The 20,758-nt window shown below is 38.6% G+C and overlaps 1 protein-coding gene across 1 annotated transcript in view; it reads left to right on the top strand.

Moving 5' to 3' along the window:
• Positions 1 to 20,758, top strand: part of TMEM164 (transmembrane protein 164) — a 45,112-nt gene that overhangs the window by 10,104 nt on the left and 14,250 nt on the right. Inside the window, exons 3-5 of the mRNA XM_055727723.1 lie at positions 5,720 to 5,769; positions 7,670 to 7,736; positions 18,115 to 18,193. Of these exons, the coding sequence (XP_055583698.1) occupies positions 5,720 to 5,769; positions 7,670 to 7,736; positions 18,115 to 18,193 (196 nt within the window). The remainder of the gene's footprint in view (positions 1 to 5,719; positions 5,770 to 7,669; positions 7,737 to 18,114; positions 18,194 to 20,758) is intronic.

Raw genomic sequence — 20,758 nt, 5'->3', positions numbered from 1 at the left:
ATGGAGTTTAACCATTGCTTTCTGATAAATAAGGTGGTTGTTTTGAATTTACTTAAATTAACGTTAGAGTTAATTAATAAAACCTTCTACATCTTCTAAATTATCCAGCTGCTGGAATGTTCCTTGCCTTACATTTTACAATTGTGAGGGAAAATGGGATGTTTTTCACCTGTACAGTAAAATACACTTAACCTTCCTCCTGTATCTTAGTCTGTTCTCCTCTGGAAAGTCCGTTGATAGATCTCAGAAAGGCTGAAAATTGTTATTTCAGTGCAGATTGACCAAAGCCTGTGTGTATCTCTTTATTTCCCCGCCCTCCCCGGCCCCCCCCCCCCCCCCCCCCGTTTTTTTTTTGTTTTGTTTAATTCATTCCAGTTTTGGATGAATCCAGTTTTCATGAATTTTTCACATTGCTCTGAATAGAATTAAAATCTAATTTTGGAGTTTCCATTTTGGAATGACATACGAAACCAATCAATTTCTGATCTGGTTCAGTAATCGTGCCTGGTGTGAAAAGAAAGGTATGTTTCCAGCCTGCTGCAGCGAGGTACTAAATCAAACAGCCAGCTCAGGGACACACAAGCTGCTCTTTTGAAACATAAACGTAATCTGTGCCGCAAATGCGAGATACAGTGGTTTTACTTGCAGCGTGCTTAGCTGTCTTCTGCCAGAAACAACTCGACTCGGACATCTGTAGGCGTTCCCCTTGATATTTTAAGTGCGGCTTCGTGTGGTGTTTAATCTGGAATGGCTAGAGTTGTGTGATTTGTTCTTCCTGCTTCCTTTTGAATTGTCTTCTTTTGTCTTTTTAGTTTGTTTCTGATCAGACAAGATGACCTTTGTGTTATGCATGTTTCTGTCTCAGCAGGACAGGACTGGTAGAAGAAAAGCCTTTCAAGAGCCTTTGAAGACAAACTTTGACTGCACGCTCTGCCTTAGTGAACTAACAGAAAATATCGTCATTAAAATACTTCTGAAGGGAGCTCTTAGGTGTAAAAAGAATCAGGGGGAACGCAAATGCACTAGAAAACCAGATATAATCAATAAAAAAAAACCCCTAACTTGCTGCAGAAGACCATCTTATTTTTGTTGATACGTAGCCTTTTTTTTTCCCCATGCGTGTGAGCTTGACTTTTACCTACAGACAATATTGCAGTGTCAAGAAGTAATTTTTGGGGGTAATTTTTGGCTTCTAAAAACCAATTTACGAAAAATGAGCTGATTTTTCCCAGTTACCCTGTTCCATTTTAACAGTAACATTTCCCTTGTTTGGCTATGATTTCTTTTAGTGATTAAAAAGGGGAGGCAACTTAGCAGGGATTTGTGGAGGGCCAATGTAATACTGCAGTATCTACCGATTGCTATCTATCAAAGAAGTTTTCTGCATAAACTAATGCAATGTTACCTCCTTATTGTCTTCAGAATTGTCCTTTTACATACAGGCTCTTCTACCTTCTACACTGTTATAAATGAGTAGTACAATCAGATTTAAGGAAATAATGATCTCTGAAGTTTACTGAACTCAAAAGGTGTTTCTTGGGAACTCCAAATACTGAATGAGACAGGATTGCACACGTTTCTTTTAGAAAATTTTTCAAAACATATTGCTGCTGGTGGAAAAATACCACACTTTGCCTTCTGCTTTCCAGTCTGTCCCAGACCTGGAGATACCACTTGGAACTTTCTCAGTGCATGGTTAGAAGAAGGGAGGGGAGTGTGGAAGAGAGTGATTTGCAGCCTAGTCCTGGTTTAGTCAGAGCAACCATGAGTTCAGTCTCTTTGATCTTGTCTCAGTGAAGGAATAGTTAAGCGATGCAATCCTGTACATTGCAGCCTCCAAGTAACAACAGCCCTGCTGATCCATTATGTGTTGTGGTGTGACCTTTGTATTTCAGCTTATGCGGGGGAGTGGTGGCCATGCAGTTCTTCATGCCAGAAATACTTCCCAGGGGAGTGGACAATGATATTTATGGTCTTGCAGAGCAGTTAGGAAGTATATTGACAGAATTTCTGACTTATGTTTTCATCTGGGGTCCTCAAGGTTGAAGTGAACTTCAGTTTGTGGATTGACCAATGTTACAGGTTTCTTTGCAATTTATTGCCTGAGAACAACTGTAGAAGCTTCTGGTTCTGCGCTGGTGAAAAAGACTGGGATGTCCTGACTCACAATATTGTCCCCACCTAGGACTTGTTATGCATTTATACATTTCCTCAAAGCCACTCATGGTGGTTTTATGCTCACTTTCTCTCACTCTTACGGTCTTTTACAAGCTGAAGAGTCTTAATGTGTTAAATCAATCCACGTATGGAAGATGTTCTATACTTTTTGACTGTTCTTGTTGACCTCTGTGACTCTTTTCTAAATCTGCCTCTTTTTTTTTTTTTTTTTTTTTTTTTTGAGAGAGAGGTTAAAGGGGAAGGGAATGACTAGAACTGTGCCCAAGATTCAGCCTATCAGGCAATGTCTATTTTATAGCTCATTTTTCCCTCCTGAAGTAGTTACTTCTGTACATTTTGGAGTTCTGATTAATTCTTTTGTCCTCCTTTTCGTTTGTAATGTGAAAATATAACAGGTAACAGATCTGACAATAAGAAGGGCCATTGAAATTGTTTCTTAGTGTTCTTTTAAATTGAAAGTTTAGTTATTCTGCCTGTCTCAGCATGCTTTAAAATATATGCTGCTTGTTTACAGTGGAACTCTGCAGTGTGCCAGCAGAGGGGTGGGAACTTCACAGCCATGCTGCTAATTTAATATGACATTGCTCGCTTTATAAAACCTAGCGGTTTCCTCCTGCAAGGCAAAGGATTTTACTTCCAGTATGACAGTAATGTAGTATGGTTATGGGTGAATGTGTGAACACTTGTGTTGGAGCTTCTGAGCTTGTCTGCTGTGAACTAGGTATTTTAAGACTGCCAATTACTCTGAGCTGAATGATGATGCTTTTTATAATGTTTGAATCTACTCAGTGATACAGTTCTTTGAAAATCAGATACAAGGGTACAAAACATCCATTTTAAGAAGCTGAGGTTTATCATGGAAAGTACATACATATTTAGAGGGAAGGTGCTTGATGCTAAACTGCTAAAGCTGAAACATTTGACAATCTCTTCCATTATCCTGAAGTTTTAACATAAACATTCTAGTTAACGGTTACTCTCCTGTCATAAAAAATGGAAGTCAGGCTTGTCTTCTGAAAGGTGCCTTGTAACAGAGGGATTTGCATGCTTAAAAATGTTAAATATTTATTTTTCCCTCGTCAGATCCTGAAACTGCATTTCTTGCAGTAGAGTTGGTATAAAAATAAGCAGCTGTGACTCTTGTTCTCTTCTTTGCCTGTCTCCATGGTAATGAACTATTTTAAATTGGTATGTCCATTGCGATCTTTGTAACAATGCCGTCCTTTTTTAATACTAGCTTTTTTTTATCCTTAGTGGTGAGATTCAAAAAAGATACAGACTTGCATTGTAGTTTCTGTGCTACGGTGTGGTAGTTGGAGCACTCTGTGGCCTGTCAGAAAAAGAAATGATGGGTGTGATTAAGACATCTTTCTGGTTTGATTATTTTGTGTGTAGAGGAAAAAAGTCAGTCTGGTTTTGTTTTCTTTAAGATGTAGGAAATGAAAAACATTTCTATATTTGAAGAGCAGTTTCTTCCATGAAGGTGTGAACTATGCTTCCAAAGTAACATGTCTCTTCCGTGAGATTTCTGAATTTAAGGAAATCATAAAATGATTTGAATTTAAAATTCTAGATGAACTAGTGAGACTCTAAATATCGTAACTCCTTTTGCTAACATGCAACATAGAGTGCTTAAAAAGTTTCACTAATGCATGCAAGTAGAATGGGAAAAAACAGTTATTGTAAGAGACCTGTAGAAGATAGTTATGGTTTCCAAAGGGGGGGAGAATGTAGTCCACAATTCAAGGAACTTTAGTTATTTTTGCAATAAACTTTGCTTACTATGTGATGATGGACTAGTGAAGCGTAATAAGTGTTAAACACTTTTCATAGAAGTCGTATGGGTCTTATGTGCAAGGTGATATATAGACTTCTCATAAGATTTTTCTGGTACAATTTTCAGGGTTTTTTTTCTTAGCACAAAAAAGCATCCATTAGTGGATTGTCATCATGCATTTGTTATAGTCTCTTTCGCTTTAACCTGCCCTGATGAGTTGAAATTACTAGCTTTTTAAATACAAGACGTAAGAGAAACTCTGGATTTTGACAGTATTTACTAAGAAAATGTCTTGAGGTACATTCAGTTAAATTTAATTGTAGCCTTTTTCTTGCTGTGCATTAGAGTTCTGCATGACTTAAGAAAAACAATTTGTGTGTGCATGTTCTAAACTGTTATTGAGACTGACTTGAATTAAATGTAGAAGTGAGTGAATTAGAGAAATAAATGGCTATATATTAAGAGTTTGCACTGGAAATAAAATATTTGTATCTGTACATTTATCTGTATGGTAATGACAGCCAGCCCCCTTCATACACAAGGGCTCGGTAGTGTAATCCAGGCTTCAACATTGCTGCAGCAAGTACATGATCTGGTAGTAATTAATCTGAAAATACATCGGAGGCTTCTTCCTAGCCCTGCAACATTTCAAAGAAACGTGTTTGGTGGATTGTCCAGTCTGACTTGTCCACAAAGCAAACACCTTCTCTAAAAGTTCTCACTTGAAGTGATTTAATGATAATTTGTGTTGTAGGTTGGCAGTGATATAATCTATTGTGAATTTATTTTAGCAACAGCAGTAAGAAGTGTGATCCATTTTGTGTGGTGTGTTTTTTTTTTTTAATACTTATTGGACAGTGAGCCAAAGTCTCTTCTTTGCAGCAGCAGGCAATATAAAATACAGGATTTTATCCCTGAACACTTACGTAGTGATCTCTTCATATCTAGAGATTAAGACTTGCTGATAGGAAGTTTTTTAAGTTGTTGTGAGAGGTTTTGGACAGCAGTATCAAAAGATGATGGTTATCCTCTAGATTTAAATGGGGCACTGTTGCAAATAAACAGTACTGTATTACATAAAATTTTCAATTGGGTCCAATTTATGGTAGGAGTAAAGGTAGCCTGTAAAGAAAAACAAACATGCTGCTGCAATTGTATTCAGTTACCTTCGGTCTTGTGAAACTTCTAGCTAATTATTAGTGACACTTTTACAGTACTGTAAAAATACTTTGAGTGTGGCAATGGACATATTTAAGGATGACTACTAAGCTTACGCATAGAGCAAATACTGTGTTAGCCTTATTTTGGGAAGTATGAAGAGGCTTTTATAGATACCCATCACGCATGAGCTCTGCAAGAGCTGGGACCTTCACTGCTGAAGTGAGGTATTGTCACTGTAAATGCTTGGTCTTTAGCACAGCAGGGACATTGTCATGGCTGAGGGTTAAGGGAGCTGCCGTAGTAAATACAGTCATCTGCTTTATGAGAAACCTTTTATAATGACGATATCAAACAGGCTAGAATTTGACATGTTTCTTAGGCACTGGCAGGAGCCCTACCCTAGATGCTGCTCATACAGCTTAAATCCTTTTATATATAGGTAATGTGAGACTTCTAATTTGTTCAAGATTTTTAGTCTTTTCTAACTCTTTAAAACAGTTCTTCTGGTTAGAAATTTATGACATACAGAAATGGGAAAAAATATAGAAAATGGAGTCTAAAAGAGATCATAGCATTAATTTAATTTTGTTTCTAATGTTTCAGATTTTTCTTCTCGCTTGTCCTCCATGTCGGATTGCAATGATTCTCTTCAGGTAATGCCTTTTCCTTGTATTATGCAAGAAGACAGAAAGATGGTATTTGAGAAGTTAATCACAGCTTAAGTCGTAAAATATTAAGATATATATCCAGTTGGAAAGGCATATTGGTTGGAATGGAAAATGACACCTTGGAAAGGGTTAGGGCTTAAATTGTGGGTGTGGAGCCACTTATCCATGGTTCTGTGTACTGGTGGTGTTGGCCTTGCTTGGGAACGTGAATTAGCTCTGTAAGAGATGAGCGTGCAGGCAGGCATCTTCCTACAGATTAATTTATGGGCTTGTGTTGTTTATGTCATGGGCCTTGTACCTTTTTATTTTCCTTGCTGAATATTAGTAACCGGGCTTTACTGAAGGCCATGCATACAGTATGGGTCTAGTTTTAAAGCGGTGGATATAAATGAAATAGTGAAAGCGGATTTTTGCTGACTTGGGGATTTCTCAGATCTGTGCAACCTTTTCTGAAATATTGTGTATTGTTACTAACTTCAGGAACCACAGGAGTCTCTCATGTGCAGGAAACTGTAATGGGCTGCTGTGGTAGAGTCCAGTAAGCAGCTACTAGTAACTACTTGTGTTGTGGGGAGGGAGATGGGGCTTCCTAGGAGAATTGGGAATGGCTGTAGTTGCCACCACGAGAGTTCACTCCAGCTTTTTCTTGTCTTAGTCTAGGCAGTGACTGGAAAAATTATGCTGGGGGCATGCCTCGTGAATTATTTTGGAACTGCTACTGTCTGGTTGTTTGCAGCTTTTTCCTGCTGTTCTCATTTGGGCAGGGATTAGGCTGAACGCAGATACTGTGTTAGGGTCTCCATCTCGGAGAGTGAGAAATGTGTCTGATGTCCAGGAAATCCTGGATTTACTATGCATTTGCAAAAGACTGGTTGCAGCATGGAGGCCACAATATTTGGTGTTTTTCAGAATGAGCCTTCCCATTTTCTGACACCCTGACAGCATATAAATTATGTTTGAAAAACTTTTCAAATTGTAGTACCTTTTTCCCCCTCGAGTTACTTTTAAGTTCCGAACTGTTTATGACAGGCAGTCGTTGTAGACAGTTTATTCCTTTGTGTCTTACGTAAAGTAGACTGAAACAGTACTTGATACTATTTTTGTGTTCTTGGGATGCAACAGTGGTTTAGAAAAAGATGGCTGAAAGCTATACAAAACGGAATATTACAATGCTACTTTCCTGCCTTATTCTTTGCTTAGGACTTGCTGTTGCATTTTGGCAAATGTAATTCTTTTTTTTATTCATTTATTTTATTGTTTGTTTATTTCTACAAGTTTTTCTTTGGAAAGATGTTAGACTTTGCAATGCTTGGCCTTTTAAAGATCATTTTACCAGGCTATAGATTCCTGGTACAGGTCACTGCAGTGGAGTCAAAATACCAATCTTGGATTTTTTTGTGTTTATAAATCAATGTGGAAAGGTAACACTGCTGTATTTAAGGGAATTTCTCCAAATTCCTGAAGCTTTACTTCAAAGCTGTGCATTTATAGAGTTAGGCAGGGGTAAAAACCTTTATAAATACACTATTTTAAGCTCAGAAAGGCAAATGAACAGTAAAATACTAACTATTAAGCAGCTTGCATCATGAACAGGATTAACACAAACAGGCAGTCCAGGCTTTCTAGGAATCCAAAGCTCGTTACAGAAAGCAGTCCTACTTTAGGAAATCATTTAAGTGTGTATTTAATGGGAGGTTTTTGTCCTGGTTATTGCATTTAAGAGTATCTGGTTATTGCATTTAACAGTGGCTTTATTCAAATTCAAGCCAAAAGAGTTTTCTTAAATCTCTTGCTATCCTTTACTAAAGAGATATTACATAAAATATGTGAAAATACTGCATTTTGTTTCCATCTGTGAAAATAATATCACATCTCTTTTTCTAAGGTTGCAGATGCATATGCTGAATGGGGCCCTCTTGGCATTGCTATTTCCTGTTGTTAACACACGCCTGGTGAGTGTACGGTACTTCTCCTTTTTTATTTATTTCTAAAAGATTGTATTTGAAAATATGTTAGACCTTTGCTTTGTTTGGCCTTTTAAGGTTCATTTTACCAGGCTGTGATTCTTAGTACAGATCATTGCAATGGAACCAAAATACCAATCTTGGATATTTTTTTCTTTCTTTTTTTTTTTTTTTGTTTGTTTGTTTTGGTGTGTGTGTTTATAAATCCATGTGGAAAGCTAGCACTGCTGTATTCTTGGTGTCAATTCCATTCTAGCCTTTAAATGGAGGAAAAACTCAATGGCTTTGACAGAGGCCAGATGTTGGTGGCTGTCAGCCCCTCTCCCCAAGATTAGGCACAGCAGGGTTTCTTTTTGCTATCCAAGTTTTCAAATCTGCTATGGAACTCCTGTCTCCTGGATGAAAAATTAGCCTCTTGGTGTCCCTAGTAAGATTTTGAAACCTATTTAGAGTTAATGGTAAGAAAAGTCACCCTGAATCTGAGCCATATGAAATATTTCCAAGGATTATTTTTAAGAGCTGTTACGCATGCATATGTAGGGTGTGCATATGCATATATGCCTACATGCTTGTTCATTTTTTGTCACTTGACTCATTTGCAGCAATCTGTTGTTGCAGTTATTTAAACGTCTGTTTGAGATAGAGTTCACTTAAATTTATCTGCCTATGTGTTTATGGTGTCTAAATAAAGTACCTCTATCTATATCCATATACCATGTGGATTAGTGGTATTATTAACAAAATTGTTGTGGACTTCAGACTCCATTACAAATAGCATTAGTGGCCGCTGGTTTGCAAATCTTGACTGTCTTAATAAGATTAAGTATAAAAATCTGCATCTGTATTGAATTTTGTGGATAATATGCTCCGTTGATTGGCCACACTGGTAGCTAGGAGACCTGAAAACTGACAATTTTGTTGTCAGCTTATAAATGGTTTCCTTTCTTGTCGTCTTTAAGACCATAACATTTTGCACCAAGACACAGTTTAGTTCCTAGGCAAATACATCTGTAGGCTTTTACATGTTAAAAAGATTTTTCCATAATGCATGACACATACATGCACGGGAGGTTGGATCATGTTTTTCAAATGTCAGTGGATTTAGTGCTGTAATAACCCTAGAGTTCTTCCAAGATTTATGTTGCCCTTCCTAATCTGGTAACTACATGCATTCTTTTCTATACTGTAACAGTTTATGTGCAGTTTGTAATTATGTTTTGATTAAACTTGATACTGCTGAAGGGGCATCAAAAGAGTAAAACAAGTGTTTTTCTGGATAATGATAAGTCTTTTTATTTCTGTATTTCAAATGATCTAGTTTTCAAGTAAATAAACTTTGGCGAACGAAATGGTTTTTCTGGGTAAGCTTTTGAGGATAAAATGTTGAAATATTTAATAAATCATTAACTTGTATTTTCTCTGCCACTGTCATAGATCTCATTCATATTAGGGCAGCAGTGATTAAACAGAAAAAACACAGGCTACTTATAAAATTCTGTCCTTAATTAGGGATAGAAGAGCCAAAGGATAACGTCCAAGAGCAAGTATTTTTGGAATAAATATAACTTAAGATATTTTTGGCCTAACAGCTGCTTGCTAGGCTGTTCTTTTTTTGGTGTTTCTCCTGGCACAAGATAATATGGGTGATGTTTTATAGCACTGCTGCTTTGACCCAGATTCTCTCATGGTAGACACACATTCTGCCTTGCAACTGTTGTTGTAGTTGTTACACTGACATTGTCCTGAAAGCAATAAATGTCTTAAAATTTTGTAGGAAGTTAAAAAAATTGCAATAATTTTGCCCATGCTGTCTGCTCTAGTTTGTAGTATCTAAGTGAAAAACTTCTGATTCAGTAAGGAATTGTTGAGTCTCTATGCCTCAACTTTTAAATTTCAGTTTTATGATATTTTAAGACATTTTAGTGTGTGCATGTTTAATACAAAAAAATTGTATACTTATGACAACTGTTTACAGATACAAATATGTAGTGTGCAGCACAAAGAGTGTGGAAAATTGGGCACCTAACTAAACTGTTAATTTAGAAGTGAGCCAGAAGGTGTTTTCCAGGGCAGAGTGAGTTCTGAGCTTAGTGGGAACTGGAAAGCAGGGGGCTGTTGCCTCCCATCACTTTGTGAGATTGTACCCAATTGATGTAAGCACCAAAATCCCTTGTGGTCATATTTTCTAGTGTAAAATGTGTTTTATCCTTATAAGTTATTTGTTAAACAGCTGGTTGTTTTGTTGTAGGCACTTTTAATTGTCTTCAGCTGACATTCTCCTAAACCTCTCTCTTCCAGGTGGATTGCCTGTTGTCTTACAGGCAGCAGACGACCACTGTTGAGCTGTAGTCTCTTTTTGGAGAAGCCTGCTAATTTAGCAAGTTCAGCACTAGGCACGTACTAGCTAGTGAATTGTGCATTACGGAGATGGAAGCAGTGAGATGCAGGAGAAAACATTAGATGTGCAGTTTTATTTGTATATATCAATAATCTGAAAGGGGCAAGAGGCAAAAGATACAGAATGAAAGATAATCATAGCTTCGCCAGCTTGTTTAGGAGCTACTGGGTGTCAGGATTTTGGTTCTAAGTGTTAACCTGTTCAAAGTAATTTCCAGAACACCTCTTAGAACATTTTGTGGCACAGTCTGTTAGGGTCATGTATTTCTGCAGCCAGTTATGTTACCTAATTCATTGTAAGCATTCTTTTGTATATATGATTCAAAGCTAAATTGACCTGAAAAAGTATTTTTTGGAAGCTTCCAATGTAATTTGACTTTCCATTTTCTTGTAATGTATCCGTTTAATTATTTTTAGAACCTCAGTCATTTCAAAACTATTCTTAAATATTAGTCTGTTGCCAGTGGAAATGGGGAGTTAAGATAGTCATTGAAACTACAGGAGAAAGTTTCTACCTTCCATTGTTTTAACCTTTCAGTGACACTATACTCATTAAAAATCTTGTTGGACTGTAATGGGCACCTGGGATAATGTTAAAAAAAAGCCTGAAAGATTAGGTCAGTCTATTCTGTTTAGAGTTTCAGAAAATTTTTTCCTGCCTTGGCGTAATGTTGAGGTGCTGACAGTTAACAGTCTTGTGCAACAAATGCACCCACTTGTATTTATCTGGCAACTAAATATTCTGGTTATTTAGCTACATTATTTATGACATGCTGATGAAGTTAAATTTCATGTATTTGAATAGTCATTGTATAAAGACAAAAAAGGTTGTTTCTTGTTCAGTTAATGTTTTTGTGAGTTCTTATTACCGTTTTAGAAAGAGTATTTTAGTTTTCTCTCATAATCTCATTCCCTTCTTATGATGGAAATCATTCCTGATCGGCATTAGCAATTCACATGGAAAAATAGGGTAATCTTTTATGACCCTTAAGTAAATAGAGAAGAAGATGCTAAGTGAACTGGGTTGTTAGGTACACATGTGGGAGCTTGGAAGTGTGTACGAGGATATAAATTGAGTAGAAAGATTTATTTATTTTTTTTTTTTTACTCTGTATTTATATTATATGGGATGCAGCGTAGGTCCCCAAAACCTGCCTATGTAAGTCAACTCATTTAACTGGCACAAAGACTCTAAGTGTTTGCAGACTAACTGGTTTTGTTTGAACTTTCCTATTGTATTAATAAAATTTTGAAGGAAACTCTTTCCACTGCTTTAAACTATTTTTTTTGCAAGCTGATGTCCTGAAAATGTTGATATAGATAAAGTAAAAAAAAAAAAACAGGACATGTCCCAGAGGTGTTGGGCTTGCTGTCCCTGCTCACACAGCTGAGATTGTGTAGTTTTAACATTTCCAGAAGCTGCTGTATTCTATTATTAGAACTATTTGGCTTGAGAGGTACGCATTCTAAATCTGTTTTAGGAACAGAATCATACTCTGAGCAGTGCTTACAGTGCACCATTCTGTGTAGCGCCTCTGATCATTGCTTACTGTATTTCTGTTGACTGTTAAGGTAGTAATTCACTATATTAAATAATTTGCCTGAAATGCCTGTGCCTACACAGCAAAATGGAGTAGGTTATGCTAGCACATTATCTCACTTCTAAACTGGCTTAATCTAACTGGTACAGGGAAAAATAACAGAGCAGTTACACGCCACAGGCTGTTGAGAGTGTGCTTTGGTTGCTGGTAGATGCTAAGGCTGAGGTTTCTGCATCTTCTGACAGTTAGCAATGCTATGTGCATTAAAATGGTATGGGTGAGTGAGTGGAGTCTACAATCACACTTTTATTTGGTAATGTAAAGCTGTTTTCTGCTGCTGGTGGTACATGGTCCTAATATTATCTCTAGAGCAACTGGAAAAATACCATTTCTGAAATTGGTATTATTTACTTCATATAATTCTTGTCTTTGACTTGACTTTACAAATGCCGGGTTGTGTCCATTGTGTCATTAATGTGAGCTGGTTTGTGTAATCAAATTGAGTGACCAGAAGACAGTGGTGCCTTTTTTTTATGAGACACAGTAAACATCAAATATATTACTAGTCAGATAGTCAAAACACTCGTAAAAGTCAAAACAAATGCATTCAATTGAGAGCAATGCCTTTTCCTGATTTTTCTCGGAGAGCATCATCCTGTAGTGACAGGCCAAGCGTTGTAGTTTAACCCCAGCTGGTAACAGCCTCACGCAGCTGCTCGCTCCCTTCTCCCCGCTGGTAGGGTGAGGGACAGAACAGAAGGGTAAAAGTGAGAAAACTCACAGGTTGAGATAAGGACAGTTGACAAGCAAAGCCAAGCAAGGTGTTCATTCCCTGCTTCCCAGGGGCAGGCAGGCGTTCGCCCATCCCCAGGACAGCGGGGCTCCATCACACGTGATGGGTACTCTGGGAGACAAACGCCATTGCTCTGAACATCCCCCTTCCTCCTCCTTCCCCCAGGTTTATTGCTGAGCAGGGTCCATGCGGTGTGGGACATCCCCTGGGCCAGTGGGCTCGGCTGTCCCGGCTGTGCCCCCTCCCAGCTCCTCGTGCCCCCCCAGCCCACTCGCGGGTGGAGGGGTGAGGAGCAGCAGAGGCCGTGGTGCCCGCAAGCCCTGCTCAGCAATAAGGAGACATCCCTGGGTGAGCAGTGCTGTTCCCAGCACCGATCCAACCCGCAGCCCCGCACCAGCTGCTGTGAAGGAAATTAACTCTATCCCAGCCAAAACCAAATCGCCAAGTAAAAAATTCTCTTAAAATTTATCAAAATTTGGGTATGTCATGAGTTGGAATCCTGGGGTCTTGCCCTAGCTGGATTTTGTCAAATTCATATACTAGTGAAAATACAGTCATGTTTCTTGTTTTGTTATGTTTCTGGTCCCCTCAACCCTTGTAGCAGGATATTATTTCTAGTCCTGTGTACTAAGCCTTCACGCTACGGACTGTCCGTACAGAGGTGCTGCTTTATAAACGCTCTGGAGTTGTGTATCATGCACGCTAGCACTGCCTTGGTAGTAGGTGCAGATTCTGATTCTTTCCCTCTGTGTATATGCCTCACCCTAACAGGATTAGTTGCAAATGAGGACTAGATAAAATTCATCAATAAAACTGATGAATTAATGATACTTCAAGGGAATTAATTCCCTGCACTAACTGGATTGTGTAGGACAGCTAGATACTGGTTGAGACACCTACTTGAAACACATTGTTTATTGGGACTCATCAACATGCATTCTTATCAACTACAGACAAGCAGCAGGTGTATGGCAGGAAATCTGAATGAAACACTGCCCCTAAAATACAATGAAAAGGAATTGCTGCAAATAAAATCTGTGATGCTGCTTTAGACCGTTGTCCAGATGGGTGACAGCCCTGCTACTCCTTCATTTCATGGGGCTTTGCTGTTGGCATTAACGCCAATATTAATGTAAATATTTCTTCTCAGTCTCCTCGTTCCCATTATTCAAATATATGGGAATGTCTTTTCAGCCCTATGCCAGATGCATAAGCTGGTGCCCGAGCTGTAGGACTGCCTGAATAGTTTAACAGTAACCTGGGCATGGGTCCGCTGCTTGTCTGTGTGCCAGCATGGATGTGTGCTGGAAAAATGAGTCCTGGTAAGACTGGAAGTAGACAGTTTTCCAAATGCCACTTGTGTTTGGATTTTGACTTGTGTTGTTTTCTTAAGTTTTCATGTCTGTTTTTAGACCATTCTTCTAAGCTTCTCTGGCAGCTGTTTCTTCTCTGCTGAAGAAGTAATTTGCTATCAAAATCACAAATATGCTGAGAGGTAACCAGTGTATTACATGGGCCTGGTAGCTGTTTGCCCCATGATTGTTGTATTGCATAGCTCTATATAGGTTACTTCTCTTTGCTTTTTAATCTCTTCTGTGACCTGCTTTGCAAATAAAAAGAAAACCTTATGTTTCTGGTTGATGTATTTGATTACTGATCAGTTGAGGAAAGGAAACTAGTTACTGATTATAGGTTAAGTCTGAGTTACTGATTATGTGTAAGAAGGTGGCTGGTACATAATGACATTTGGTATTTACTAGACTTCATGCTAGATGTGCTACAGAAAAGCCAAGACTGGGAGTTGAATTCCTGCTATTCCTTCTGCCATACTCTGCAGCCTTTGTAGCTCTTGCACAGTACAGTGCTTGAGCTGTTGTTGCAAATATGAGGCCAAGGTATAAATAATTAACAGTGGAAGGAGTACTACTTTCAGAAAACAGAGCAAGGTGGTAACCTCTTAGCCCACTGAAAACCACTGCTGTGTCAAAGTGGGTTTGAACTAGTATTGTGTGCTGTACTCTTTGGGGGGGAACTCTTACCTGAATATCTGACTCTTGGGCTCAACTCTACTGCTGTCTCCAAGAGATTTTTCTAAAGCTTAGTGCAGTCAATGGAAAATCCTAGTTCCTTCCTTAGGGCAGTAGCTGGCTTGAGTTAGGCCATCAAGTACATGCTCAGAGAACTGGTGTTGGCGGCTGTGACTCTGTTCTCAGAGACGCAGGGGTGAGCTCTCATTTTTCACGATACAATTTCTCCTTTCCACAGTCTTGCAAGCAATGTAGTCAGCTGCTAGGAGTTCAGCTGGACTAGTAGAACTGTATGTAACTTATGTATGTATGTTCCTGGGGTGGAGGTCCACTGCCTGCTTGCTGTCCTGGGTACTTTCCACAGGGCCTTTAGCATGTGTCCAGGGAACGTGGCCCTTCTGAATCTGCATCGTGCCAGGCTGATGCGGAGGCTGGCAGCACATGTGGCTGCTTTGAACCAAACTCTTCCTGGAGAAGCAAAACACCATTTATTTTCTAACAGAAACTTAATTACAAAATGTAAAATTGAATATTTATTTCCAGAGTACTTTGTTATCACGTTTTGATCTTGTATGTTAGAGGTATTTTGTATGTCAATATTAGTTTGGTGTATTTTGGAACATATATGATTTTACACCAGTGTTAAACCTATGAATGGATGAAGCAGATTTGCTTTGCCACCAGTAAGAACCTTTAAAGGAGAAAAACTGATGGATTTTCTTGAGTAGCAGAGTATCTGTCCTCTGTATTCTTTTACTGTTACAGGTGCCTAGAACATACGTTTGTAGAAGAAAGAGGTAATTTGTCCTTTTGTCTTATACCATCAGTTGTTTTAAGATTGAGTAAGGGAAGCGATGAAATGCAGGAAGAGTGATGCTGGCAGCTGGTAAGGGAGACAGCAGTGTAGTACAAAAACCCCCAGCAAATAAATTAACAACACAGAGTTCAGATGGTCTTGGTAGCAACTACCCAGTCATTCTGAATCTCTCAGGGGACAGTTGTGGTTGAGGAACGTTACCATGGACATCACTGGTTCCTTACTAGGGAGATCCTGCTCTAGAGTGGCTGCTGGGTTTCCACGGTGGCATCTGACGGGAGAGGACAAGTCTCATGGAGCCTGTGAAGAGGGTCCACTTCAGAGGTGATTGGAGTCTGAGTTTAAATACACGTGGCCTTCGTGGGTGCCTATGGTCAGATATTATTAGAGGGGCCGACTCAGTACTTTGACTTACTTTGTTCTGTAAGTGTTGCTTTGTTTTTTTCAGTATCTCAAACTTTACCACTTGCTGAAGTGCTTGTTTTCCCCAAGACATTCTTTACATCCTAGACTGATGGGTGATCTCTCCTACCTTGTCTTCACTTGCAGTTTCTCTTTGCATAGAAAAGGTACCTGCTATCTGTGTGTCTTTTATTGCTAAAACAATTTCTAGACAAGACTTTTAGAGCTAGGTGAGTCAGTTTTTTGCTCAGTTCAACTTTATGGTTTTGTGTTTGCTCATTTTCTGTTTGTTGTACCCTGGCTGTACAACTTCAGTGCTTGGTTGTACAGAAATTGTGCTCTTGCAGCTCTATATCAGGAAATGCACTTGCGTAATTAGCCAGGCTTCAGAACAAGAAATCTTTTATAGTGGAAAAAAAGATGTTTTATTTTACACGGAAAAAATAGTCAACACTACTGCAGCAGAACAACTGTTACTCTGTTCTCAGAAGTGTCCTGAGTGTAGTGTTTGTGTAACTGACCCTCACAACTCGGCGAGTGTAGAAGCCCTTATGAAATCACAGATACTAAATAGAGAATGCTCCTTGGCAGGCATGAGTGCCTCATGTTGTGGTGTTTGTATCAGGAGCGATTGTTTCTGAAGTGTGCCTGTTCCAGCTGGGAGAGGTACAGCTTTTTCTCCAGTAAGGAATACTGCTTTAGCCTCTTTCCAAATAATTTTGATTCCCTCATTTTGTCCTCTCTGTCTTTCAACAAGGGACAGGAGGTGAAAAGATTCAGATTCAGGAATCCTCACAACCTCCATGAAGTTCTTGCTTTTGCATACTATTATCTTGCTTGGTTTTGTGTTTTGATACAGAATACTTGGAATAAAATAACCCGACAGATTGTATGGAAGATTTTTTTAGCTTAGTCTCCCAAGAGTTGGCTGAACATCTTGGAGGTTGCAATCAGGACACTCATCGTGTTCAGCTAGGGGATGCCAGGACTAGCAGAATCCAGCTGTTGGGTTTAGCATCTTTTGCATTCAAAATAAGATGTAAGAGTTGTTGTTGAATTTAAAAGATCGCTGTATTAATTACCAGCTGTGTACTGACTGCTGTTTAGGAGGAAAACCAAATTGTTCCAACCTCTCTTTACTTGTGTTGATGTAGAAATTTTTGTAATGTTTCTGTTTCAATGCTATGACTTCAGTGTTTTGGAATAGTAACAGAAAAGGAAGATGCTTGCTTCCCCCTCCCCCCAACTCCTAACAGGCAAGCCACGATGGTAGGACTTAGGTCTGGATTCACTTCAGCCTGTAGAATGATAGAATGAGGCTGCATTTAAACCAAAGCTAATGGCTTTGTGTTGTTCCTGTGAGACTTTGTACCCGTGTGTGGTATTGTCCAGTCTGCATTTCGGAAAAATAACAGAAAAGTATGTCTTCAGCTTTGCAAGTGAGCTGCAGCAAGAAGTTGAATTCTGAATTTTCAGTTGGAATCTTTTCTCCTGTTGTTTGGTTTTAAACGTGTTGCTTCAGTTTAACAAATAGCTACAGTGAAAGGCATTTACGGATGGGAATAACTTTCAAATAAAGTGCATTACCTTTTCTAACTGATGAAGAGCTAGAATTAGTTACATCTGGATTGAGGGGCTCAAATTAAACTCAAAGAGTTACGGTTCAAGATATTCTTAGCACAGTGTTATTTTAGCAGTCTGTCTGCCTTCTCTAAGTAGTAACTAGAAACATGAATTCAACCAAACACACAAATGACTAATCGTAATTTCCTGAAAGTTGCCAGCAGGTGAGAAATACCTGATGTAATACTAACTGGTAACCTGTTTACATATATTCTTCTGCAGCTTCTCTTTCAAATATTGGTTATTTTATATTTTATTTTATATTTGGTGAAACTTAGCAGTTTCACACATGCACGCAGACTGCTATAAGTCATGTCTTTTGATTTTTGCACAGGCCTCCTCAATAATTACTTTTATATATAAAAAAGACCTCATTTGTAGAGTTCTATCACTCACAATGTGGCAATTATAATTTCTTTCTAAATAGGCTACTGTCATACAGGGTGTGTATAGTTTCTGGTTTGATTTGTATTGTTATTGGAAATTTATATGAACTAAGGGAAAAGAGTCATCTTTATTCCTCCTTTGTTGTGCTTCTGTTTAATTTTGAGAATTGTCTACTTGGAGTGCTGCATTGCATTTGTGGCAATGGAATGGAACGGGTACAGCTAGCTGCACTTTAAAAGCATTGACAATGCCAACTCTGTTACTAGGCATAGGTGATACAATAACTGAAAGGATTGTCATGGGTCAGGAGGAGAACGGTTCCTTGTAACTCAGTTCTTGGTGATGAAAAACATTTACAAATATTTTTCTTATTCCACAGCTTCCATTTGAAATGGAAATTTATTACATCCAGCATGTGATGCTTTACGTTGTGCCCATCTATCTGCTGCGGAAAGGAGGTAGGTTGGCAATTTACTCTCTTGAGTATTGTATTGCTCCCATGCAATGGAAAAGTTGTGCTTGGTGGTTACCATGAGCTTTACTCTTGCTCTTTTATTACCATTTTTCTCTGTGTTTTTACTTAATAGTTTCTGATGTTATGTTGGCATTGTAACCTGGATAACAAAGGCTTGTGTCAGGCACTGAAATGGTAATAAGAAAATGGTCTTTTGCCCAAAGGGGTATCAAGAATGTTTTGGCATAATGTGCACTGTCTTCTTGAGTACTATCTCTGCCATCTTGCAACATTCTTAGTTGTGGTTGGGATGTATTTTAAAGATTTTTGCCTTCTTGGATGTCTCTTGAGAAGTAATACAACTTAAAATGAGCTGGAAAAATAATTAGTATTATATCATCACGGAAATATTAATTAGTTAGATAAATTCCTGAAATTCTGAAGCTCTAATGAAATGTAGTGACACAGATCAGTGAAGTAGCTTGCTTGTTATCTCTTCTAACAAGATTACTATCTTGCATTCACTTATACCATAATAGTTCATTAAATCTGGGAATCCCAAATTGTTCCACTGGCCAGTGATTTTTCTAATTGGCGCTCCTGAGGAGGAAATGCAGGCTGTATTCATCTAGCGTGATGCTCTGCCCCCCTCTAGCGTTGACATGCTTCCTGCTGCATTTTCTGGCAGAGCTAAACTGTTTCATCCAGGAAATAAAAGATGATGATTGACGCTCAGTAGCCTTTAATGAAAACCCCTAGGATGTGATGTCAGCAATGGGATACAATTTAGGAAATGCTTAGAACAAGCAGAGGCACCCTTTTCCATTCTGGTGGATCTTTTGTATTTTATATCAGCAGTCACTTATAATCCTTCACTCTTGTTTCACTGTAGGTTTGTAACCTTTTTTTTTTTTTTCCCACCGCTGAGAGAAACTAAATAAAAAGAAAAAACACTAAAGGAAAAAGTGAAGTATCATACTTCAAAAGATCATTCTATTTCTTTCTCTTCTATGCCAGCCACATTTAATTTTAATTCATCTTTAATATCTTAAAATTCTGGCAAATAATGCTAAGGTGCAGTATAGTTGCAGAAGTCATGCGCACTCCTGATCATTGCAGAAGGGGATGGGGAGCGGGAGGGAGGAGGTGTAAACAGCCCTGTAGCACACTGTAGGCAATGACAGACCAAGCTCTTGTGATGTCAATAAATCACTTCCTTTGATGGCCTTGAAGTTCCCATATGACATCATTTTAAGACGTGTATTTCTTTCGCTTTAAGGTTTGACCTTGGATGTCACTTGATGTGTTCTTTTGATTTTATTTTTTTCCGTTTTTTTGTTCGTTTGGGGTTTGTTTGTTTTGAACTAAAGGTTGTCTGGGTTCTTTAGCATCTGTTTTCTGGGACTGATGGGACATCACCTGCAGTTCAAAGGGCTTTGTGTCTACAGTTGTCATCCTAGTGCAGTTTTCTAAATTTTTGCCCTTTATTAATTTACAGGTATAAAGGGCTTTGTGTCTACAGTTGTCATCCTAGTGCAGTTTTCTAAATTTTTGCCCTTTATTAATTTACAGGTATAAAGGGCTTTGTGTCTACCTACAGTTGTCATCCTAGTGCAGTTTTCTAAATTTTTGCCCTTTATTAATTTACAGGTATTTGCTGCCATCTAATGTTGATGTGATGGCAGTGACATTTCTATAGAACTTGGTGGCTATATCCATCGAGATTGCCCTGGGCTGTGTAAATAATAACTGTTCAATTTCTTACGCATTGGCTCCTGAGCACCTGACTGGCTGACATACCTCGTTGGCAAAACGTCCCTGGACTTCTCTAGTACTTGTGGCTACTTTCACGGGGGACTAAATGTATGAGTTTTGGTGGAAAAATTGCTCAGCTTAAAAACATTTGTTAGTATTTTGTCATTTCACTAGCACCTTTGCTTGAAGTACTTTGAGTAGATCACACCCTTTATCCTAACTATATCTTGTGAAAATTGCTTTTTTGTCACTGATGTTGATTAGCTGACAGCTTTATTTCTGTGTTTTAAATAGAAGTTTCCATCAGTGAATCTATGGATTGTGATTGGGAGAAGTAAATGAATCAGGGCAGCAAAATGGAAAAATGCAAAGGAATGGATTATATATGGAAAAATACACTACTTCAGTTTTATTGGGAATCTGCCAGTATTACCGATAGCCTTATAGGATCTCAAACATTTCTCAAAGGAAGGTTGAGCAGAACACCTGAAACAGAGCTGATTTGAGGCTCATTTTATATAGAATGGCACATCCAAGTTTGTTAACATGTGCTAATCAGGTATCATACCAGTCATGCACACATATTCAATTACCTGTTGAAGTGTCTCCTTTTGGAAAGGAAACAGGGTGATAGTAAGCAAGGGCTGTAATTATTTTCTTTCTCTCCCTGCTGTTCATTACAGTGGTGAAGACAGGTCGTGTTGCGCTGGCAGCATCCCCTTCATGTCTCCCCCCATGTCAGTGTGGGGGCTTTACCATGCTTAGGATTAACTTGATGCAAGATGTTCAGGGCTCAGGCTTCAGTGTTGCACAG

The sequence above is a fragment of the Falco cherrug genome, chromosome 15 (genome assembly GCF_023634085.1).
Source record: "Falco cherrug isolate bFalChe1 chromosome 15, bFalChe1.pri, whole genome shotgun sequence".
NCBI lineage: Eukaryota > Metazoa > Chordata > Aves > Falconiformes > Falconidae > Falco > Falco cherrug.
The sequence above is the reverse complement of the archived record's forward strand: the minus strand, read 5'-3'. Positions and strand labels throughout refer to the sequence as shown.